General features: G+C 42.5%; 2 protein-coding genes across 3 annotated transcripts in view; one reads left to right on the top strand and one right to left on the bottom strand.

Moving 5' to 3' along the window:
• mcf2l2 (MCF.2 cell line derived transforming sequence-like 2) overlaps positions 1-25807 on the top strand; it is a 124938-nt gene that overhangs the window by 63778 nt on the left and 35353 nt on the right. Inside the window, exons 16-21 of the mRNA XM_071528542.1 lie at positions 15121-15187; positions 16475-16590; positions 20248-20317; positions 20763-20855; positions 21642-21734; positions 23696-23818. Of these exons, the coding sequence (XP_071384643.1) occupies positions 15121-15187; positions 16475-16590; positions 20248-20317; positions 20763-20855; positions 21642-21734; positions 23696-23818 (562 nt within the window). The remainder of the gene's footprint in view (positions 1-15120; positions 15188-16474; positions 16591-20247; positions 20318-20762; positions 20856-21641; positions 21735-23695; positions 23819-25807) is intronic.
• On the bottom strand, positions 389-10035 carry LOC139651578 (lactosylceramide 1,3-N-acetyl-beta-D-glucosaminyltransferase A-like). 2 transcript variants are annotated; one of them, XM_071528543.1, is made up of 2 exons: positions 9679-10035; positions 389-2492 (listed from the first exon to the last, which is right to left on the bottom strand). In XM_071528543.1, the coding sequence occupies exon 2, from the start codon at positions 1869-1871 to the stop codon at positions 666-668; it is 1206 nt and encodes a 401-aa protein (XP_071384644.1). In that variant the 5' UTR covers positions 1872-2492; positions 9679-10035; the 3' UTR covers positions 389-665. The 2 variants fall into 2 exon arrangements, with proteins under 2 accessions (XP_071384644.1, XP_071384647.1); XM_071528546.1 differs by lacking the exon at positions 9679-10035 and adding an exon at positions 7126-7340.

Raw genomic sequence — 25807 nt, 5'->3', positions numbered from 1 at the left:
TTTTCACTGAGGAATCTGACCTGACAACTTTGTAGTTTGTGGCACATGCCAGTGGTATAATATAGCAAACCTGCATAACAGCCTTTACACAGCAGTCACACTACACCAGAAGTAAACTAATATGTGGAAATAGACTCAGTAATCAGCTAAACAGATGCAGGTAATTAATTTTTTTTTTTTTCACCAGCCAATTGAGTATTTATTTTAGACAATCTGGCCAGAGTGAAAACTCATCAGCAGTTGTCTGGCGGCTGGCAGTAACTTCAAGCGCTGTGGTTGTGCTTGTATGTACACGCAGTTGCCATATATTGTAGACAGAGGCACTTATGTAAATATAACTGGGACAGGTTTGACGGATCTCTTCCCTCTGTGACTACAATACAGAGTGAAAACAGATCCCACAGATAGGGAAGAACAGGCAGGTGCATTTGTCTGCTTGACAGAATGGCTTTGGTCTTTATTCCAACAGGGCAAACACACAACATCAGCAAACACTGAAATATAGCATGAAAGAAAAAAAGATTGCTGCAGTGCTTGTGGGTGTTTTTCATCAGTGTGTGTGTATGTGTGTGAAGTGCGTTCCATTTGTTTGCGTGTGTGTGCAGCGTAGCGCGGCCGATACATTTTGCATTCAGCAGCAGCTCCCCACATCCTCAGCAGTCCGTTTATGCGAAAGCTGCCATACAGGAATAGGTGTTCTGGTAATACGGCCGACACAGCAGCATCACTCTCACCGCCGTGCAGTACAGACTACCCATAAATCCAGAGGAGAGGCCATCGACTGCCGGGTCGGTCGCCGCCCGCCACAGCGAGCGTACGTCCGTGGCGTGTCCGTGCGACGTGATCATGTGATCGTAGATGCAGGGGTGGTAGGGCGCCTTGCCCTCCCCTGAAAAGTACACGTGCTCCTGAGGGGAGACCCCCACGGCGCTGGCGCAAATCCCCATGAACACATCGTCTATGTACATGGAGGCGTTCAGCACCAGCGTAGCCCGGTAGATCTTCGCCGCCACGTCCCCCGAAACCACGTACCCAGCGCCGGCGGTGTAGTCCGGGTAGGAAGGCCAGGGGTACAGCTCGTACGGAACGTGGTATTTGCTGTCTTTGCGGCGAATCGGAGGGGCTCCCTTGTGCACGTGCCCCACCCACAGGTCTTTCGCCCCTGCCTGGGCGCGCTGGAGACCCCGCAGGTACCTCACCAAGTTGGGCATGTGGACGAAGATGTCGTCGTCCGCAGACATGAGGAAGCGGGCGTGAGGGCAGTGCAGGTGGGCCCACTGGAACTGCAGGATCAGTTTGGTGGTCAGGTTGTGGAAGGTGTCCACGAAGTCTTGCTGGATCAGGTCTCCGTAGGTCTGGTCCTCCTGGAGCAGCGCCCTCTGCACCCTGGCTCTCTGCCAGGCGTCCGGGTGCACGCCCAGGGCGAACACCACCCTCACGCTCTCGCCCAGCTCCGACCACACGTAGCTCTCGTTGCCCCACGTGTCCCTGATCGCCTGCCGCCGCTCGAAGTTCTCCGGCGACGACTTCACGAACAGAAGCAGGAGGACGTCGTCCCTTCTTTTCCCATCTCCGCCTCCGCCGCCACCAATACATTTATCCGGGTGGTTGAGGAGGTAAGGGTAGCTCACCGTCCCGCCGACCGCGCTGTCAGAACCATCGTTTCCGTGGGGATGGCGTCGGTTGATGGCGAAGGAGGTGTTGAGGAAGTTGTAGCTGTTGACCAAGTACCGGTAGGTGTAGGACCTCATGTGGCTGACGACGTGGTGGTCCAGTTGCTCCCAGCACACCATCACCACACAAAGCACCAGGCCCGTGGTCAGCAGCTGCACGCACTGACACTTCCGGATACGACGGAAATTCACGAACATCGCTACTGCTGCCGAGTTCTGAAGATCTGCGAATTCTACCAGCACCTCTCAGCTGGATCTGCCTCTCTCCTGGAGCTGTATTCTTCCTTTCCTTCCCTGTTTTTTTTTATCTCTCTCTCTCTTCCCTGTGTCTTCTCTGATGTTATTTCATCCCTCCCTTTCAATCTCAATCTTGCCTTCTCCTCGTCTGGTTTGACTTCTTACCTTCTGCCTCTAGCACTCCTTTCATCTATCTAATCTCCTTGCTTATCACCTCCTTCACTCTGTCTTCTGTCCTCTTTCTCACCTCCCTCCCTCCTTCCTCCTCCTCCTCCTCCTCCTCCTGTCGCACCAACTGTGTTCTCTCTCTGGTGCCGTCAAGTCCAGTAGGCCTTTGTCAGGCTCTTCAGCAGACTGGGGGCTCCGTTACCGATCTTCCTCCACTTTTCCAAGCATCGACTGCGCTCCCTCATAGTGAGCGGGCTGGAAACGGCTCAGGGGGGAAAGCACGCCGTCCTTCCCTCAGCTCAGAAACACCATCCTCGTGCTCCTCTTCCTCCTCTCCCGAGAACTCCCGAAGTGCGTCTCCCCTCTCCTCCTCCTCTCTGGTTACTGTGCTGCTGGCATGTCACAGGATCGCATCTGTAAAAGAGAGAAACGACAACGATGAGAGGGATATACAGTAGACAGTCGTTTCACACTTTTAAAGCGGAATACACTCCATCCAAAAATCCCCCCCTGGGCGCTCCCACAGTCATCTTTATTATCTTTCCCATTTCATTCTCTATCAAGCAAGAAGATTTTCACAGGTTCAAGTCCAAGTTGTCTGGTTTCTGGCTTTGGGAGAGACAGCTGCCCATATTGACTTAATGTTAATTGGACTGTCCAAGACCTTGAGGAATATATTGTTTTTTAAATGGAGTGGCGTCTCGTTTTAATGTCACATTTAGAAGAACATCACTTTTGTTGATGGCACAGCTATGCTACCGGAGTCTAGGACAGCGGCTCCCAAAGCGGGGTCCTTGAGGAGGCTCCAGCTGTCCCGATGGTTTAAGTCCAGTATTATATCACTCACAATAGGGTAGCAACAATGAGAGGAGGTCTAGGAGTGTCTGTTTTCAGCACAGGTCTCCCTCTCCCTGCTGTTATCTCCCCACCTACAGTATTAACCATTATGTAATTCTGCACTTCATATCTAACACAACAAACAATAAAAATCTTCTCAGAGGAGGGGCCTTTAGCCCCAGGGTAAGGATCAGTGATATAGTGGGAAGTGAAAGGTGGGTAAACTATGACCTCAAGTTGGTGATCATCATGAGGCAAACAAACTACCACACCTATGAACTCAACTTTCAGAAAAGCAATAATTTATGCTTTTAAAAACCCAATTTTGTATACATCAGTTTGATACAAATTACTATAAATTCATGTTAAAAAAAATGTTGTGTCAGGATAAAAAGGTGGGTAAACTAATTCCCTCAATAAAACTATGGGTAAAATGAGTTTACGTGAGTTCATCCGCTCCCTCCGCTGATGTTATGACACTGTGCGCTTTCAGTGTTGAGTTGTAAGGGAAACACACACACACACACACACACACACACACACACACGACAGGTAATTCCACATGCAAAGCACTCACACAGTTGAAAAACAGGGCACCAGAGAAGCGTTAATCAGTAATCAGTCAACAAATACACGCGGGGTAGCCGACACATATCTTCTACCACAGCCTGTGGGATCAACTGCGCAAAATAGTCAGAAAATACTAGCAGGAAAGGGGAAACAACCGGGATTCAATTAGTCTAGCTTCCATGGCAAGTTACTCACCGAGGGCGGGCAGGGCAAGGCTGCTGGGAGACTAAACTAACTCTGAAGCGTTAAGGTCTATGCCTTGACGCGATGGCTGGCAGGCAACCGGCTGCGCGTTGCCGTTTTCTTAATTTGCGCGTCCGTCGGATTTGCTGAGGATGGTGCGTCGTCACCACGTGTCGGTTGCGCGCAGGTCTATATCATATTTCTAGGGTCTCATAGTGGGTCTGTGGTGGTAGGTCGTCACTTGAAAGGTGTGCCAGTGTATCTGTGTAGCCTATGACACAGTAATGAGTTCAAAGTTAAGACCTTATCATGCTTTATGGTATCATTATCTCCTAATGTTGCACTAAAATGTCCCAGCAACATTCCTATTGAGATATATATCACTATAATAATCACTATAATGCCCCTATAATATTAATACAGGGCCTTTTATTATTTGTGTGTTTTTTTAGTGACTTGACTGTGCTTTGTGGGTTTGTTTTTGGTTTTTTTAATCTCCTCACTATGTCTACAGGAAATGTCCCTAGTATCACTATGATATTAATATACAGGTTTATGTTATCTGATGTATTTAATATGGACTTTTAGTGTGTGTGTATGGTAGCCTGCTCAAGTATGGGTTTACAGTAATTGTATCATGATCATTTTTAATTCCTATATCATCAATAGTGAATTTACAGTGACTTTATTTTACTTTATATTTTTATGTCTTTTTAATATTTAATATATGTGGTATCACAATAACATTCCAATGTTATTCCTATAGGGACTAAGGGGTATTTGTATAGCATCCTTCTAAAATATATTATAAGATCACAATAGCTCTTTTTTGCAAGAGTCCAGAAAGTCTCCAAATGTTTCTCGGCTCCTTTAGGTGTGTATGTGAAGTCAACCTTTCTGATGATGATTTTCAGAGCAGTCAGGCTAGAAGAGGCACCTCAGGGGGAGGGGGCTGTTCGCTCTATCTATAGTACTAGAACCTGCATGCATCAACCTGCCCACAGCTGATAGCACTATCTAAAGTCTCAGCACATTCACAGAGCACACACACACACACACACACACACACACACACACACACACACACACACACACACACACACACACGCACATACATGCGGCATTATGTTTTTCATGTTCTCAAGAGAGGAATAGAGCAGTCTTTGTCAGCTGAATTATTTCCCCTTGTTTTATAATTTATTATGATTATCTCTGGCTAGTTTCTAGCCACTTCCCTACAGTGCATGAACTGTACATTTTCATTATATGTCTTGGTCTCAATGTCTATTGTACTCCAGTAAAGTGCAAACCAGGTTATGCGGCCAAACTACAAAATAGAAATCAGGATGTAAATGGTCACAGTACTGGACATGCTGTTTGATTGACAGGTGATCTGTGGGAAGTGCAGTGCAGAAACACCACAGCAACGACCGCTGAGCACCAAAAATACACAAAAAAACATGGATGTTGCGGAATACTGCTTAAAATACAAGAACCAAAGAACAACCTATAGGAACTAGTCAATGAAACTTCCACTTCTAGGTCTCTGCTGCCTGGAAGTGGAACGCTACACACAGAGGAAGGTTTGACCACAAATGTGGATGTGTTTTTTTCTCACTGCTTCAGACTTGGGTTGTCAAAATGTCACAGTTTTACTCTTCAGCATTATACCAGACCAAGCATCATGATACAGTACCTATTAGTATCAATACGACAATACTCTGCCAGTATCATGATACCAAGCAGTGTAACAATACCAAGCCAAAAAGTTATGGAAACTAGGAAACTTGATTAATAATGAAACACTTGCTATTGTCAGAACCAACTGTCTTTCTCCACTGTAGACTTTCCAATAAAGCAAAAAGGCCAATGCATATACAGTACATACAGTACTGTACACTGGAATGCTTTGAACTTTAAATAATTAAATTAACCATAAATCTAGGAATCTTCAGAATTTCAGATATTTCCAGTAGAAATGGGCCACTCCAGGAAGAATCCTAATAACTTATAATAATATTTGCATAAGACCATTTTTAGCATTACACTCACCTTTTTAGGCCGACATAACTCTGTATGAGGGCAAGTTCATAGCATACATCACAGGCAGTAGTATCAAACCGATGCGAGTTATGTGAGGTATGTGAAGTATAAATGAATGTTTCTGAAGATATAATTGAGTTTTGTTCATATTAGTGGTGATTTTCCTTATCATGATCATGGTCTGGGGGTCATATTTGACTTTAAATTACCACTATATCACTGGACCAAAACAGGGACAGGCATGGATCCAAAACAACTGCCAAAAAATCATTAGATTGTATACTGTAAACACCGGTGTGCTGCATCTCTAAAGCACCCAGTCCACCATGCTGGCTAACCCCCTGCGCTCAACTCTATTTAATGCAGAGTGAATGTAAGCGCCGACCCAGCGAAAAGCACCATAATAGAGGGGCTTTAGCCTGGCAGAGCCCCTGACCATGGAAGCTGCTGATGTCTGTGCAACTTTGTCACACAATGGGCTGAACACATATTTCCACAGCAGCATATTTTGACTGAACACTGGGGTCAACCAACAATAGGCCGCTCTGACAACATGTGGCCAAGCCTCGACATCCAGCGGTCCTGTGACTACACACGCCATGAGGAGAAGCTCTGTCTGGCCGGCTGTCCCTGTAGCTGGCAGAAGAGCTCGCTTACTGTTTGTCATAACCACCGGATAGACTTGTGTTAGCACGAGGCTCCTTAAAATATTAAACCGGAACATTTTCATAGAAATAAATGTCTGCTTTGCTACTCTCTCTGTGGCCAGTTTCTGTAACTGAATAAACCTATAGGCAGCTCATGAAAGCTTTTACATTTGCTGTTCTAAACAGCAGATGTCTGGTGTGTTTGTTTGGAATAAACAGAAGAAGAACTGGGTAGTTAGCATGAGCAGTGATAGCCACCATGGCTGAACAGACAAAGAAAAGAGCGCCACCTACAGAAACTCAAACTGCATCAACAGAAAATCCAAAGAAAAAGACAAAGTCACAGTACTGGACACACTGTTTGATTGACAGCTGATCTCTGGGAAGAGCAGTGCAGAAACACCACAGCAATGAGCGCTGAGCACCAAAGATGGAGACTAAAAATAGAAATAAAAGGAACTCATCGATTACCACTTTAAAGGGATGCTGCAGTATTAATTCATAGTGAAAATTGTGGGAAGTTATCAGACACAAGCCAAATGCTAATGTACGTATATGTACCAATGAGCTCCAAAGCTGTTGAACATTAGCTACAGTACTGTCATACAAAGCCACAGGCAGTTGCTTACAATATGTCACAATGATGTGATCTGTCTGTGGAAAAATAAAACCATACATATACGTCTGTACATATAGAAGAACATTCAATCAGTTTGAAATCCATTTGACAATGTGGCTACTGGACATACTCGTATTTTCTACCTTACCTCTGCCTCTGATCCATGTGATTCCATTTGTTGATTTATGATGAATTAGTCCAATGGCTTTTATCTAAGAACTTTTATTAGGAACACAGAGGCAAAACTTTTACCATATCACAGTGTCCCGTGATATTTAATATCAAGTCTCAGCATTTTGCCATTTGATTTAACTCAATTTAATTTAAATTTAATCCCACGTTAACATTTAATGCGAGCATGCTTTCTGCAAACAGGCCGCGCTGTGCAGTGAATAAACAGTTGTCTACTGTACAGCGGAGTAAAGAAGAAGTGTTTCGAGTCAGGTGACCACAGTGTACAGGGTAGGGGATGGTGACGTCATCCTATAATAGTCCATTCAGGTTTAACTACAGAGAGGTGGTTGATTCCCAGTTTGATCGGATTTTACCCCAGGAGCCCTATCTGAGATGCTCTTCTTTGTAGAAAAAAAGAGAAAAGCATAACTGTATTGCAATGAAACCTATGATCTTATATATTCTAGTGGCCAGGTGAGAACAATGCCATTCAAACTCTGGCGGCACCAAATAAAGGCACTGAGACGCCTGAAAATGCTGGTCTCAGTCCTCTAACAAGAGAAATGCAGTGCGGGTTGTTAGGAGCGAGAACATAATCCTAACCAACTGCAGCAAATGACCCCAAAGCGCAAGGGTTTATGGGTATAAGGAGAAGGATGTGAACATCTGATAGCAAGCAGTTCCTCAGGTTTGTGGGACAGAATGAAGAAAGATCTAAACCACAGTCTAGATTGATTCTATTTCTTCATGTTTTTTTTAACTGGTATGAACACCAGAGAAGAAGAGTGCAGACAGGTCCATCATGCTTAGCTAAAGTTACAAGAACTGGAATCAGGTTTGTTTGGACCAAATGGGTCACCAAAAGTCTGTCCAATAAAAGAGCTACTTGTGGGTCCATGTGACTTTTGTTTACACGCCCTGGTTCACTTGTAATTGGGCAGTGAGAACTTAAATGAACCAAATACAAAAATGCAACAATGTAAACTTCTCCGCTACGGTTCACACCAAAGAAAACAAACTGTAGGTGTGATTGCAACCTTAAATACTAGTGAAATGAAACTATTCTTTCATAACTACCATGCTGTGTGAAATCCATAAGCTCTATTGGCCAAATAGTAGGGCGTCCGGCTTGCTGGTCAGTCAGTCAGTCAGTCAAGGGGAGTGTTAAGTGTTGTTGTTGACAATCAGAACTCACACAAACATCTCATCCATCTGTGCTTGTGTTCAGTCTGTGCCAATAGTTGACTCCAACCTACAGCATGGAGTCACATCTTGTACAAAAACCATTTGTGGAAGTAGGAACTAGCTGACTTCATGGTCAAATTCAGCAAAAATGGAAGTGTGACATCAGGACAGAGTCACCGTTGGAGAGGGGCTGGTCTAGTTAGCTTCCCTGTATCTGTTTAGCTATCTCCGGATCGGATCTGAAATTAGATTCTTAGGCACTGGATGTAAAACAAGGGTTAGATAACAACCGGGAAACTGTCTGACACCTCACGCTATTGTTCATGCTGTAGCCTCTCATGCAGTGCAACAGTGTTTGGGGTGGAGTTAGACCCACGTGTTTTGGAAGGCCAATACCGATATTTTTTTGGATTGAGGCAGCCGAGATTTTGTGCAAATATTCAATATCGCCATACCATAAAATAAAAAAATTCAAAAAAAGACTGGTCTCCCCAGAATTTCTATTCTTGTCTGAAACAGCACTTAGACCATCATGTGACACAAAAACACAAGGGCTCCTCATAGACAACCAATGTAGTAATAACCAACTGCGCAATAAAAATCAATCAAACTGCATCATATCCATCATGTCAGAGGTGGACCAGACTGACCGGACCAGATCTGATGCTTAATAAAAGGCTGATATCGGCACCGTATATCGGTCTAAGCCTAGTTTGAGGTGTGAAATGAACACCGGCCAAGCCCCATGCTTGGAAATTTTGCCTGTGGGCGGTACGTTTATCTATTCTACTGTACCACTAACCACTGTGGCAGGAGACTAGCCATTTTTGAAGTTCTGAAGTACTTTTCCAAGACTATTTGGCTGGTAAATTAGCAGAGGTGCCTACAATCCAGGCATCTACAAGGTTGTTTGCTGCCCCATTTGGCTTCCATGGCAGGGTGTTGTCTCTCTCTCTCCCCCCCCCCCTCTCTATCTATCCCAGCCTGCTGGCTCTATGGTTAGGGTGATTCAGCCCCACATGCCGGCTGTACAGGACCTGTGAACTCCGGGTCTGGCTCGACAGTATCTCAACAGGGGCGCGCTGAAGAAGCGGTTTGTGTTCGGGGGAGTGTTTACCTGTCCGAGTTCATCATCTTGACACTTTCCCCGTGTTTTTCCCCGCTCTCTCTCTCCCCCTCTCTCTCTCTCTCTCCCCCCACCTCCCCCTCTCTCCCTGCCAGTCTGCTACTGCAAGCTGACACCTTTAGCCTTGAACACTGTAAGGTATTATATAGACTTCAGTTAGCTCAACACCCCTCACCTCACACGCACACACAAACACATGCACACTGTGTGACTTACTTGCCAGGCTGTTTGTGAGTCCAATCCACGTGTGCGGAGGAAAAAGTGCAGTTAAGCCCTTCTCCTCTTCTCCGCTGAACTGTAAAGAGTCTCTCTCTCCGTCCGCATCTGCCTACCTCTCTCTATCTGCCCCGGCCGCTACTTCTGCCTCACTCTTTCCGACTGCCCCTCTCTTTCCCCCCCTTTCATCGTCTCTCTCCCTTCTTTCTGCTACTTTCTGTCTGTTTTTTTTTTTCCCCCTCTTCTTTTCTTCTTTTTCACTCACTTTTTCCCCACCCTTGTCAAACCCAGTAGTTTTCCTCAGCAGCCCCTAGCTGGAGAGAGCGTGGCTTCAAACGGCTGCTCTCATTGCCCCGACTGTCTGTGTGTGTGTGAGAGAGAGAGAGAGAGAGAGAGAGAGAGAGAGAGAGAGGGAGGGAGGGAGAGAGAGAGAGAGAGAGAGAGAGAGCGTGTGTGAGGGATAGTGTGTGTGTGTGTGTGTGTGTGTGTGTCTCTGTGGGTAAGTGGGAGTGGGAAGAGAGGAGGAACCACTCAGGCCCGAGGGGGAGGCTCTTCCTCTTTACCTTCCCCTCCCTCCATTCCTCCCTCTTTCTGTGCTTCATCTTTTACAGTAGTACTGTGTTACTATGCCAGCCAGTTAATTAATACATGAGGAGGCGGGGGGTGGGGTGGGGGGAGACTTTTTCCTCTCAAATATTTTCTCACCACAGACCCCCACATAGACAGACATTACACTGCAGACCCTCATTTGTTCATATTTTGTCCACATGGGAAGATTTTAGTTGATGTTAGAATAATAATAATGATGACCATAATAAACTTTATATGTATAGCACTTATCTAAAAGCAGAGTTTACAGTGCTTTACGTACACAAGTGCTTTACATACAAGAAACTAAAGAACAGAATGACAGATTCTTCAGGTTATTCATCATCGATAAACTTTCTATTGGAAAATATGACTAATGTTTGTGACAAGCCTGGATTTGAACCCACAGTCTTCCACATAAGAGGCTGATGCTTTATCCCCTGAGACAAACTGATGTCATGGTTTTGCTGAGGAGAAAATAAATACAGGGATAAATGTGCGCTAACCACTTAATCACCTACAGCTTCATAGTGCTCTCCATTAACAAATAAATCAATACTAAATCACATGGGGTAGGAAGTTGCTGCTGCACTGTTGAGTTGAAACTTTAAAGCATGTTGCGCTTCTGGCCAGCCCCAATCAGTGATGTCAAATCAGGAACCAAAAGATTTATCTCACTTCTGCCGAGGCATCCTGAAAATTTCAACTCTGTAGCGCATAAGGCTGAGTTTTAACACATTTTTGAAGTTTTGATTATAATATCTATGGACATTTGGTTATTATGTAATAAGCCATGCCCACTTTCATTAATCATGACCAAATTTCATTGGTCGACTTGGACATCATCCTAGAGCATGTTAACAAAATTTCAGAAAAAACAATGCGGTCAATTATGCGATAGAAACTTTTTGCATTTGTAGCTCCCACTAGTGGTAGAACTCAAAGTGCTTTTGTGGGTGTGCTCAAGCAACACTGCTCAACATGCGTTTAAAACTTGTGTTTGATTAGATCAATTATCAATTACTTTCATGCAACTTTTATAATAGAGGATGGTCCCAAGATGGTCCACACCAAGTTCTGTGTTAATGAGATATACAGCCTAGCCAAAGAAGTGATAAAAAAAAAATCCAATAAGGCAGACACTGAAAGTGATATTTGGGTTGGACTCAGTATCTTCCAAAGAATCTGTGGACACAAGAATTTTCTCTCTATGAAACAGTTCGGAAGTTATTGGATGTTATAAGTTACTTGTTATAGCGCCACCATGCGGCCAACTGATGTAGTTCGTGTTGCCTGAGTAGTGGGGGGCCATAGGAGCCCACCTGCCAAAGATGCCTGCTGTAGGACTTATGGTTTTTGAGCTGCAGACACTTTTAGCGGAGAAAAAGAAGAAAGAAAGAAAGAAGAATTCCAGCAAATATCCAGTTTGTTGAGTATCCAGTTGAGTCTTAAGAAGAGATTTAAAAGAGCCTAAGGCGAATGGCCTAGGCGAACGTCCGGTCAGCTTTGGTCATAAGTCTGCACCAAAACAGTCAATAGAGATCTGAGGATCTGAGGATCTGTCAGTCAGGTTCATAGGGGGTTAAAAGGTCAGCAGTATAGCTAGGGGCCGGACCATATGATTTAGTTTGAAGTTGTAGAACTGTCTGTGATGTATGGTAATAGCTGTGGGAGTGAAACCAAGGATTAGTATAGTCATTCTTATACATTCTGTAGTTGTGATCATTTCTAGTAAATTCAATTATAGTGAAATTAAATTATTCCTCATTTTGCTGGGAAGCCCCTGGAACGCCCTCAAGGACCTCAGGGTGTCCCCCCTGCCCCCCCTCTAATACAGGCCAGCACAGGCTTCTTCAAATAAGAAGTGTATATAAAGTATGTACTTATCATTCAGGAGCCCTTAGAGTCTGAAATTTTAAGGGGTCAATTTGCCCATTTATTTACTGGAACTATTTTGGTTGTCAAGTAACATTTAGTTAACATTTAGTAATGTTTAGGAGAGCCTGGAATGCATGTCATCTGAGTTGCATCAGCTGATGTACACACCATGTGCAGTAAACCTCATTATGGCTGTGTGTTATATACGTACACAGTCAGAGACAAAACTATCCCACTATGTCCTTGTATAAACACATTCTTGGTTAAAACAAAGTTAGAGTGATGTGGTTTAGTTACAGTCTGGCTGCTTCAGAGGCTTTGCAGATGTGTCACGAGTCAACCGCGCCTGCCTTCATTTTGGACGTGGAAATATAATGTATAAATACATTATATAACAACCAAACTAGAAAGAGAGAAATACTGAAAAGATTGTTGTGGTGTGGGTTTAGGTCCATTCAGTAAAGATATGAGTAAAAGTGAATAGCCTGATTAGGAGGATTTGTTTCCAAATGTAGGTTACTGTGACACAGTAAACTGTCTTGCCTTCAGTGCTAGTCTCTACTCCAAAACACTCTGAGTTAGAGTCAGCTCAGGTAACCTGAACAAACCTTTTTTACAATAAGGGTCACTAAGTTAAGGGTTAGTTAATGCTTAATGAGCATTAACTAACCCTTAATTAACAGTTAACTAATGTGTCTGGTAATCATTTACTAATGGTGTTCATGTTAACTAAGGTATTAATTTATACATTATTTAATAGTCATCTTTATAAACTATTAAATAATGTATAAATTAATATCTTAGTTAACATGAACACCATTAGTAAAGTACACATTAGTTAACTGTTAATTAAGGGTTAGTTGATGCTTATTAAGCATTAACCAACCCTTATTAAGCATCAACTAATCCTTATTAAGCATCAACTAACCCTTATTAAGCATTAACTAACCCTTAACTTAGTGACCCTTATTGTAAAGTGTTACCATTTAGCAAAGCAACCAATGTCAGCTTTTACTAGATACGTTAACTAGTGCACAAATCAGATGTGTGATGGTTAGCTGACCAGATACTAGCTAGCTAACAAGCTAACATTAGTGGTGAAATGATCAGTTCACAGCGAAAACCAGCACAGATATTAACCATGTCTATTTAACTCTGTAGTGAAACACAATCAGCTGCTAACACCCACCGTTGCCAAAGAGTTGTGGACCTCCAATATGGCCGTCAACCCTTGCTTGCCTTCTCCTCTCTCCCACTTTCTCCCGCTCTCCCCGGCTTTCTCTCTCCCTTTCTCCTCCTGACTCTTGTTTTGGCACGCTAGTGGGGTTTTGTTCATCATCCAGGGCTATTCATGGTTAAATGCGGTCACAGTACACCAGCCTTTGGGAACTAGGCCAGGTAGTAGTGATCTGAATCGGCGAGGGTGTGAAGAAAAATAATCTTCCTCGGCCATTATCCCCTGGGAGCAGAACATGCGGGTCAGCCAGGAACATGACTACACACTTCTAATTCACACACATGCGAGAACTTACACACACACACGCACAAACACACCCTAGTGCCACATCACCACCAAGTGTGACTATGCACTGTGTTTTCTGATCTGCTAGTTGATAGATATTCTTCCCAAGTAAGGAAGCGACGGTTCCACACAGGAGTGAATCTACATTGAACAAATCAATCGTGTTACACAGGTACAGGGGCAATCACATGCAGGTATACACACACACATATATAGGTAGATCCTTTTTCCAACATCTTTATCTATGCAGGGAAAGTTGACTGAGCATGCCCGCTCCTTTCCAGTGACATCCTGCTTCACCCACAAGCACATACATACACGCCTCTCCCACACCCCTTCCTGTCATCTTTGTCCCGTCTCCTGTGTGTGGCATGACAGATGGCTCGCCCTATGGGAGGGTCCGATGCGTTTGGTTTGAGCTTTATTGACCTATAAAACGGTAGCGTACATCAAATAAGCCCTCAGCGCGTCCCCGTGGGCTTGTGATGGCATATACAGCGCACACAAACTCCGGACTCATACAAACGGCCACATTAAAGGGACCATTAATGTCGGGAAATGTTTGCTTTGACCAGGTTGCGTATGTTTTACGACTACACCGGCCTCGTCTTCGGCTCGGCTGCGTATGTAATGTATGCCATGCTATCCAAAGCACCTGACGAGCAGCAAGAGTGTGTATGGGTGTCCTAGCTACACAGGGAGATGTGTGTGTCCCTGTTTGTCCCAAGGCCTTGGCTTGGCCCTAACTTGTTCGCAGCCATCAGATCTAAACTGCCAAATGGGAAAGCAGAGGATGTAGGCTGTAGGGAAGTAATGAATAAAGCGGAAGGCTAAATGGTTTTCATTCTTCAAAGGAAGATCCCTGTTCTAAAGAGAATACAGGCTGGTTACCAATGTTGGATGGCACTTTTCCCACTAAAGAGAAGAGTAATGGTAATATTATTGTAGTGTATTATCGTTTTCCTCATAATTAGTCATCGCCCTCTCACAACAGTGATGTCTGATCTCGCAGCTCGCCTAAAACATCCACAAACCGCTATCCTCTCCATGAAAAAAACGCTATCCTCTCTCCGTGTCATTAATGCTCCACCCAAATTGAAAATCCTTCATTTAGGGTTTTATGTTGTTGTTGTTCGCCAAATTGTGGTTCCAAGCGGAACAACTTTGACAAACAATAGCAGAGCCACAACGTAGACTAAAAGCTTCTCTCGCGCATCCAAAGAGCATCTTACCGCACGACGTATTTGTTGTCTGAAAACGGTTTGCTGATTTATTAGTCTGTTTGTCTGCCTGCACAGAGTTTCCAGTGGATGGTTGCCCCCTCAAACAGAGTAGAAGCACACCGAATAAATGAATAATTGAACAGACCATAGGGGACATTCTGCTGAGAGGACTTCATAATAATTTGCTATGCATTAGACTGCACCTGATTCTCTCTGTCTGTCTCTCTCTAGACACATCATGACTGAGCTGATTGAAACAGAGCGGCTGTACGTCGAGGAGCTGCAAAGCATCATGGAGGTACAGTATGTCCGCCGGCTTTTCCCAGCAAATGAGATCATCGCCCATTTTTACGTGATCGTATAGCGGTTCTCTTCCCTTCAAAATAGCCACCACCTTGCTTCATTTTAGCTGGATCAGTTAACACTCCCTCCAACAAATTGATCTCTGAATGGGCAACATATCCATTTAATTCACATTGGTGTAAATGCTAACCAGCAATATATTTGATTTAAAACATTTCTGAAAGCAAGAATTGGGCTGGAATTGATTACACATACATGTGAACACACACACACACACACACATACGCTCATAGCAGACACACTATGTCTTTCTGTCTCTCTCCCTGTGCAAAAAAGGGTTTAGAAAAGGGTGTAGAAAGGTTTCAAAAGGGAAAGCCAGAAATCTATATTCCAATTAGGGATGCACCAATGCCACTTTCTCACTGCTATCAGGTTCTTCACAAACTAAATGAATGAAGTCCAAACCGTTTTAGTACTTGAACCAAACTGAGATGTACAGTACTGATCTTTAAGTACCGTCCAATACCGAGTACTGATCCAATCCATTACTTTTATTAACGATCAGATGTAGGCCATTAGTTTGGGGTCATTAGACCAAAAATAATAGAGATGTAATTGACATTTTCTTAATGAGAGAGATCCTGTGTGTTTTTCTATGTGAATGGCTGGCGCTGCTTTGATTTCTGACTTGAGTTGAGTATCTTAGTACGGGAAAGTCTTGATAGAAATAGCAGCATCACTACTGGTGCCTCCCTAATTTCGTTAACCCCATTGATTTCCATTCAGTTGACGGGACTCTACATCTCGTCTCCTTATGAATTCGACCCTTATCTCATACCCCCCATAAATGGACCTTCATCAGCGCATGAACTTCATGTGAACTCAAAATATGCCTCCTGGGTTGAATACGTCCAATTGATTTCCTATTGGATTGTGCGCCAGCAAAGAGGTTCAACTCAACACACAATCGCCAAATACATTGATTCTGAACATATATTGATTACAGGAAACAGAGCAGTGTGCCGGGAGTGTATAATTAGTGTATAACTCATCGCCTATAGGTATCTATCTCTGTATTGAGTTTATATAACAGAAAGTGAAACTGCAGGCGTGGAGAGGTGAAGAATCTATGCCAATCACACCCCAGGCATTGAAATGATTAGTGACGCTGTTTTGCTGCCTAGCCAGTTTACTTATGACTAATTCTGGTATGTGCCTTCTTTTTCTCTTAACTATCTCTTTCTCTTTCCACCCCCCACCCTCTACCCCCCCCTCTATCCAGGGTTATTTTGCAGAGCTGGATAATTCAGAGCTGAGCCACCTCATCCCCCCGTCGCTGGAGAACAAGAGAGACGTGCTGTTTGGCAATCTGCCAGAGATATATGAATTTCACAACAGGTAGGGGGAATGCATTTTCTTGCAGTGGCCTGCCATGCGCTGTGTTAGGGGAGCACAAACGGCAGTCGTACCAGCACCAGGAGAAAATAGGCTAGAGTGAGAATTTCCTCAGTGCTAAATTAGGAGACAGACCTGTTTGTCACGTGTCAGGGAGCAAAGCCACTTGATTTTCGGATTTTTTGATGCATAAAAGGATGGTAGATCTCTCTAATGGATAAAAATGGATTATATCTCACTGTCATTTCTATCCGACGATGACAGTTTGATTTGTCCAGAATGACCATGTGAGTGATTTTAGCCAGCCACCTTGATAAAAAAAATTCCAACCAAAGTTATCTTCCAATTTATGTATATATTTAATTTTTGTTTTTTGACTCCTCATCCTTACGAAAAACTCACGTGAAAATATACATGTGAAATCAAAGCATGTGTGTACATTTTTCACATGTTAAACAAACTGCCACATATAGAAGCAAGTGGCTACGTGTGAAGAAAGCAAGTTATTGATAAAGTTGTATGTGGGGCCAAGGCCGGCTAATGCTGCTATGCCTCTGCTCTGGATGAGTTCGATTCCAGAGAATGAAACCGCGCTCGCTTCCGAGGGAGGACAGGCTATTTTCATTCTGCACGCCAAATGAGGAGGAAACACAATTACGCTTCCTCACCTCATGCAACAAATACAATCGTTTAAGAGAAAATGTCTTCCCAAAGACTACTCTAATAGATCAAGAATTCGAAAGCGAGCTCACAACCCCAGAAGTACCACACCGCCGTAATGAAATAGCAAAATGCGGTAAAGCAGCAGTAAAATCCTGTCAATATCTGTTCATATCTGTTTTCTAGGTTATATATTTATGTGTATTGTCTCTCTCTTCCACTTCTTTATTTCCATTCACTCCCACATGTCCATACATAGCCTGCATTCCAGATCTTCTATTTGCTGGAGGCAATTACACACACACACACACACACACACCGACTGGTTTGGGTAGTTCTCTAGTCTCCTCTTTGCAATCAAACATTAGGTTATTGAAAGAGTGGGCAGGAGAGCAAATAAACTAACCTCATGTTGAGACAGTGTATCTGTCTTTCCTCTAATTGAGCTCATGTCATTTCACTGCACACAGCCCACAATGTTTTCTCATACCGATTAAGTGTTTCATGACCCTGTGACCAAGCCTAAAAGCATCGGTAAATGTATCGTAAAATGTCTAAGTAGCATAACGAGCGGGACCGCATGCATAAACATGGGTCCCGCTTTTGATTTTTATAGCAGATTGCGCCTCTAAATTGTTCTTATAAATGAAGACTTTATTCCAAAATGAGACATCAACAACATCTTCACATAATTATCGCTGCAATATTATGTTACTGGCTATCTTAAAAGCTTTGCCGGTAAAAAATAGCTGCTTTTTAGGGGATGTTATCATGTTTACTTTGGGAATTTATTGGTATGAAACCCTTTGATACATATGCATATAGATACATATATACCAGTCAGACCCACCTTTTCCTTTTGTTTGTTTAATAAGGAGAATAGGTGGAGATTGTTCTGAGTGAAAAAAACAAACTGCACTCTCACCCACTAAACAACCCTATGTTTCATGTTTACTTTTACTTTAATTTATAGACGTTAATCTCCCTTCCATGTTGCCCTCGGTGGTGATTGGTGGAGACAATGGCTGTGATGGACAGCCATTGTCCTGTACGCAGAGCTCAGGGCTCCTATGGCTAGTGTAGGGTTACTCTGTGTGTGTGTGTGTGTGTGTGTGTCATGTTCAAACAAAAGTATGTGGGCAAAGCCTAGTTTTGCTATAGCGTCCCTTTGTGATCCTATTGGCTCCTAAGTAGCATTGGGTTACTCTTCTAGACAAAGGGTGTACACACACACACACACACACACACACACACACTCACACATAGACACATGCAGTACATTACTAAGACATCACAGGCATTTCACACAGGCAGATTACCAACAAGAATTTGTTCCTCTTGTCCCGCCCATCCATTATCTCCATCCCCTCCCTCCTCTCTCTTACCTCTTCTCTTCCCTCATGTCTATCTTTCTTTCCACTTTCTCTTTTTCTCCTCTCGTTTCTCTCCCCTCGCCTTCTCGTTCCCACTCCTTTTCACCTCTGAGTAGCCTAATTGGTAAAAGCAGGAGGAAAACAATGAAATGAAGCCGTCAATAGACCGCCTAGCTGGTATTGTTTTCTTGTTTCCACTGAAAATTAAAATGTATGCACTAAGGGGCCAAGACCCAAGTTGGGTTGTGGGGAAAACTGGTGATTTTAACAAGGGGGTGTATTCTCTGTATTCACACGGCGGCCATATTTGAGTTACATCATACTTGGGGTGACACTCTGCAGAAGATTGTGAAGCAGACAGAAACAACAGCATACTCGCCCAGTCTTTGGACGGAAAATTGAAAATATACACCAAGATGCTCCTTTCATATTGTTAAGAGATGAACAGCGTTGGAGGCCAAATTATCCAAGAAGGTCCAAATGAAAGACTACAGCAACTGGACTGAAGTTGAAGATCTGCTCACACATGTTCACTTATCCATGATGTTAGCTAACATTAGCGGTACTTAATGTTGTTAACAGTATATTTATCTCCAAACTAGGTCCAATTGTTTAAGTTGTAGCCTACCCTGAGTTTTAACAGTATAGTTTCAACCGGCTAAAGTCACCTAATGCTAGCACTGGCTAGCGTCGTACAGCTAACATCAACTTAGTAGTTAGTGGCACTTCTTTGATTACCAAAGACGTGCCACTAAGGATATGAAGCATAATGTTAGGATATTACTAATACTAAAAATCAAGACTGTGACTGCTGTCAGTTTAGTAAGGAATAATGTACAGCAAGCCAGTCATTATTGCAAAATTAGCCCCGACAGGCTAATTCAAGGCTTCTGTGTGAATATAGGACATTATCCCGCGTATTACACGGCTACTTACCAAATACATTAATCATTTGACATGAAATATTGTTATTGCTTAAATAGTTTACAAGTTTCTGCCAAAGTCCAGCAAGGCTGTCTGCAGTAACCAAGGAGAAAGTAGTTTTTGCACAAGGTGTTGCTCGTTAATTTGATTAGAAATCACCTAAATGGACCGGACTTCTTGACTGCAGACTGTGGAGTGATATGAGGAGATGTGAAACAGCAGTCTGTAATTCAGAAGTAACGACTTCAGAATGTGTTCATTAGCCAGTCAGAATTGAGTGTAGTGATAGTATAAAAATTACACCCGGTTGGTTTGGAAGTATTAAATGTTAACAACATGAAGTAACTCTCGGCAAAGATTAGCTAACGTTATTGACAAGTGTTCACTGGTGTGAGCAGGTCGTAGCTTTAATATCATGGCTGTTCCTGTCAATGTAGTCGCTCTCACCTTTCACTTGGACCTTATTGGATGAATTTGGCTTCCAGCTCTGCTCATCTCAAGGAAAATTTTGGTGTATATTTAATTTTTTTTTTGTCCAAAACCAGTTGAGCCTGCCATTGTTTAGATTAGCTTCACAGTTTCCCACCTTACATACCATGTGAATCACATATGGCCGCCATGTGAATAAAGCAAATTCTCATCTCTCTGAGATATTGTCATAATTATTTTAATTTTGTTTTGTTTGTTTGTAAATTACCTGCAGGACATTTCTGAAGGAGCTGGAAAACTGTGCAGAAAAACCAGAGATGGTGGGGACCTGCTTTCTAAAAAGGGTGAGTGAGTGAGGGAGTATATACTGTATGTATATACTATTATACTATACATATTGTAATAGTAGTCACATTTACAGTAGCACTGCAACATGGGTAAGAATAGGAATCCTTTTACCAGTAGCAGAGAATGCCAGCAAAGACAAACTGCTGCTTTAGACTCAGCAATATGGCAACTTTGTCAGCCAAGACAGTTACATTACTAACACGGCTGCGGTTCTACCTGATAGTAAGCTTGTAAATCATGGAATTACCAAAAAGTCCAAATAGGTTACATTGCTGGTAGTTCTTATAGGAAAGGCTGAAGACAAACTGTCTACCTGCCAAAGTGTAGTAGAATTGACAGACTTAATGTTCCCAGCCACAGCTGAAATTGACTAGAAACTGGCTGGAGCCTGGAGCTCATTTCAAGCCCTGGCTGTAATCATCCCTCTGTTTGTGTTGTCAGAAAGAGGAGCTGCAGGTGTATGAGAAGTACTGTCAGAATAAACCACGCTCTGAAGTCCTCTGGAGACAGTGTGGAGACAGCCTCTTCTTTCAGGTAACACACACACACACACACACACACACACACACACACACACACTGTAAACCGTCATCTGATTCTCTATGCAGTCTGTGAGAGAGCAAGAAAGCATCTTCCTTCATACATAATTTCAATATAGTATTCCTTGGTGATTCATAGATCAACGAGAAAGCTTTAAGCTGCACATGGCAACTTTGCATTTTGGCGGCCCCATATGGCAGTGGGTGGTAACTTTTTGAATTTTGAGGACTTCACTACCCAGAAACTAAATGTCTTCCTCTCAGAGATTTCCCACCAGTGTCCATATCTGACAAGAGAATTTACAGTCACACTAAAATGAAAAATCACTTTTTAGCCATGTTTAGCTATCTATCTATCATACCATACACCTGTTTGACAATTTATGCCACAAAAATGACAAAAAATGTATGTTCTTGTACGTTTTGTATCAAAATCTCTCACTTTTGCTTCCTGGAAAACAGACAATCTTTAGTGGTGACTTAGTGGTAAAAATTCCAACCAGTGAAGCCATTACAAATTTCTGAACAATCCCTTCACCCTTCCCATCGAATAAAACTGCCTTTCTCTCCCTAACTGATACCCTGTTGGTTTACATTTTGGCAAACAGGGTGAATCTACAGTGCTGTAATTAAAGGGTGTGGGATGCTCTTCCCTGCTGCGGCCGATAAGACTGATAAGACGGGCGTAGTTTTACATAAAAACTTGGCTAGTGCAGCTTTAAGACTGAGCAAAGTGTCATCAGTCTTCATGATGGAGCATGTTTGGTGTTTGTGACAACAGGAGTGCCAGAAGAAGCTGGACCACAAGCTGTCTCTGGACGCCTACCTGCTGAAGCCTGTCCAGAGGATCACCAAATACCAACTCATGCTCAAGGCAACTACCTGCAGCCACCTACACTCAAACCCCTACACCTTATACTCTGCACCAGCATTACTCAATTACCATAGACAGATAACTGTAAGCAGGCTTCCCACGAGCCTTGGAAATCACTGACAGTGGCCTTGAAAGTACTTGATTTTCTTTTTTGTTTATTAAAATCTAGCACCCAAATTCATCGTCATTCATCTCTAGAGCTGATTTGACAAGATCAGAAGTAAAAAATGAGGCCTCTATAATACCTAAAATTGACTATGTCATGTCTTACCCCAAAACATGCCAATGTTGAGTCCCCAAACTTCACCAAACAAGGCCTTGAAAGTCATTGAAAAGTGCTCGAGTATGAGTGTGGGAACCCTGTGTCAATATTATCACATAACTTCTCAAGTCTTGCTCAGAATGAGTGGTTATTGTTTGGTTCGGCAACAAGACGTCTGTAAAAACTATTATCCAAGTTTAATTTACTAATATCTCAAAAAAATAAGAATAACAAGGCATTTTTTTTTATTTGCAATTATCTGGCTAATTTGTTCAGCCTGCTTCATGTAATCCCCCCCAGGAGTTCCTAAAAACTCTTTCTGAGCCTGGAGCCAAAAGGAGGATTTAGACTTTCACCTCAGGACCCAGGCTTATGAAAATGTACTGCTGCACTCCTTATGTTGGGATGCATAGATTAAAAACCCAATCCATAAAGCATATATAATCTAATTTGAAGCCCTACCACCAAACCTTAAAACACTGGATTGGAAAACATGAACCAACACAAGTTCTTAGTGTAATTTGAAGGTTTTTTTTATATTTATATGGTTAACAAGTAGATTCTGTACAGTCCCATGGCAAATCCATGGCAATGACATATCAACATAATTAATTATTAATTTATTCAAATGTAATCTTCAGCTGTCTGTCAAATTCAAATATGCTTTATTGGCATGACAGGGAGGAAACCTAAGCAAATACAGCATTTCAAATGAGGTATGATTCCAACATTGGCTAATAATTAACAATGAATAAACTATGATCTAACAAATATAAACAATCGGTAACACTTTAGATTAGGGAACACATATTAACTATTAACTATGGGTTTTCCCTCAATAGTTTAATAATTTCCCTCAATAACATGTTATACCAGCACCTTATAAGCCCCAAACTGAGCAAAGCATACTGAGAGCCTAATTCATGTGCAACAACTTGCCATGAACCCTAATCAGGAGGCTGTTGAGGGAAAAGCCATAGTTAATGGTCTGTACTTGTAGAATACAATAGTGCAGAACAAGGTGCTAATAAGTGGTTAGTACTGACTAATAATTAACCAATATGCATGTTAATAAGCAACTTATTAATAGTTAATATGTGTTCCCTAATCTAAAGTGTCACCAAACAATCATATCAGCACCAACAATATAACCAAAAGCCATTCAAGTAGCATTACTAGTTCAGTTCAATTCTACAATTCAACTCAGTTGATAGCAAATAAATAGATAGAATAATATTGACAGAAATAGAAAAGGAAAGGAGGGTAAATCTGTAACAGACAATACTTATACATACAGTTGAGGTCAAAAGTTTACATACGTGCTGCATGTCCTCCCCTCTCTCTCTCCCATACCTTCCTGACTATCTCTCACACTGTCTCTATCTAATAAAGCATAAAAATGCCTAAAAAAAAAGATTAAAAAAAAAAAAGTTTACATACACTTGTAAGGTATGTGTATGTCATGGCAGTTGGGGGATTTCAATGAATTCTGCAACTGTTCTTCTTCTGTGACAGAATGATTGGAAAATGTACCTCTTCATTTCCCCAACTGCCATGACATACATGTCCCTTACAAGTGTATGTAAACTTTTGACCTCAACTGTATCTTCTCACGCAGCTGATGACGCTCTGCATACCCTCTGCTTGACCCTTCTCTCTCTCTCTCTCTCTCTCTCTCTCTCTCTCTCTCTCTCTCCAGGAGATGCTGAAGTGCAGTAAGGGTGAGGGGACGGCTGAGCTGGAGGAGGCTCTGGCCACCATGCTGGACATCATCAAGTCCGTCAACGACTCCATGCACCAGATAGCCATCACTGGCTTTGAGGTCAGTGGGACGGTCCTGCAGCATCATCATCATCATCATCATCATCATCATCATCATCATCTACAACCAGAATCAAACATTTTCTTCTCACAGACCCCAAATCGACACACACTAGGCCATATATCTGTTGTAGACCCTTACAATTTATATGCCATTTTTAAAAATGACATTACTCCAATTCATCTTCATATAATCTGTTATTATTGGGTAGCAGCTGTCTCAGCTCTGTCCTCTCAGCCCCTCACCCAGCTCTCTGTGGGTTTATGTCGGGGTCGCTCAAGAGTCAGCGGACACAAGGAATTTACTGGATCTTTATCAGAACACCGACTTCAGATAGTGCTGCGTAGAGCACAAAACAAACTCACTCACACAACATACCTGCAGGAGATACGTTCACTTGTTCTATTGCACGCATTGACTAGTAACACACTGACACACACACACACACACACACACACACACACACAGGTCCAGTGCTCCCATCCCTGACTTCATAGAAGTGTCGATAGGATCTGTGATAATGGTGCTTTCAATTTGTACATCTGAATTTTCCCTAACAATGAATAACTGAGTGTGTGTGTGTGTTGTTTGGTTGGAGGGTTTTTGAGTCTAAATACCTTTCTGGCTCACAACCTCAAAGACAAAACCATGGCTACTTGCAACATGTAAATATGCAGAATGGTGAGCCTTTATACCAACTGATTTTCAACTGTGTGTCTCGGGATCAAAGTGTGTGTATCATACATTTAATCTGCAACAACAGCCAAATTAGAGCTTCGGGCGTGCGATTATCCTAAATTCAATCTGTTAGAAGAGAGACTGGGTGTGATGGTAATGTAGATCTGCTGGTACACTGCAAAAAAAAAATCACACGCCGAGCAAGTGGGTTTATCTTGCAGTTAACAGCTCATTTCAAGATAGTCTTAGTGGAATTATGAACTTTGAATAAATTCACTGGCTTCATAACAATATGAGAAAGAAATAATCATGAAACAAACGGGATGCTTGTTTCAGGTAAATGACTTGAAACAAGCTACATTATTGTATGTAAAAAATCTCAAAATATTTCATTTAAAACAGCTCAAAATAAGTTTTACAAGTGTATAAAGCGTAAGCGTGTCATTATTGTGAGTGGAAGTGGGATCAGTGAGTGATGGTATCACAGGCTCAGGAAGACCAGACAGGATGTCCTGCTGATGAAGGAAGCCAGTTGGGGGTTTCTGAAGGTCTCGGTCGCTTCTGGTGTTTGATGGAAGCCGATTCCAGTTCAGAAAATTCTTGAATCACTTGATTTGTATTGGAAACAAGGGAAATAATTTGACCACATTCACGGCACTCGCTGTGACGATGGAAATTTTTGCAGCGTGTCACCAGGCAGCAACAAAATGGAACAGAAAATGTAAATGAGTGGGGAGTAAAGCTGTAACCAAATCCGACCAAACTGACGAGGTGTGACCGTCGCTGGCATGTCTTTCTAAAGATTAGATTAAATGAAAATGCAATGATCTCTATGGAAAAATTGGGTTGTTGCAGCAGCCGAGAATAGGATACACCGTACAGTAGAAAAGAGAAAGACAAACAGAGAAGATAATGAGACAGATAACAAAACCAAACATACTGACAAAAATACAGCACAGAAACCAATAAATATACAGTGTCTTCATTGACTGCTTTGCAGGTTGAAGCAGATGTGCAAGTTATCTATTGTGCCGATGGAAGAACAAATATAGAGAAAAGCATGTGACAGACATGTAAATATGCACTGTAAGCTATTAATTTGATCAGATTTACAGTTGAAGGTAGCATGCAGTATGTACAGAAATATGTCCAGAGTGTGCAGATGTGTATTGTTAGCTACTTTATTACCTTGTAAAATTTACAGATGAAGATAAGATGCAGAAATGAGTGTTTACAGATTCATACATACAAAAACAATATACCATATACATATACTGGATCATATTTTCCTTTTCCCCCCACTTAACCCTC

The sequence above is a fragment of the Centroberyx affinis genome, unplaced genomic scaffold (assembly GCF_046629955.1).
Source record: "Centroberyx affinis isolate AG114_WGS23_722 - 3 ecotype Tasmania unplaced genomic scaffold, CSIRO-AGI_Caff_v1 ptg001688l_1, whole genome shotgun sequence".
In the NCBI taxonomy this organism is placed as follows: domain Eukaryota; kingdom Metazoa; phylum Chordata; class Actinopteri; order Beryciformes; family Berycidae; genus Centroberyx; species Centroberyx affinis.
This window is presented reverse-complemented; position numbering and strand designations above follow the sequence as displayed.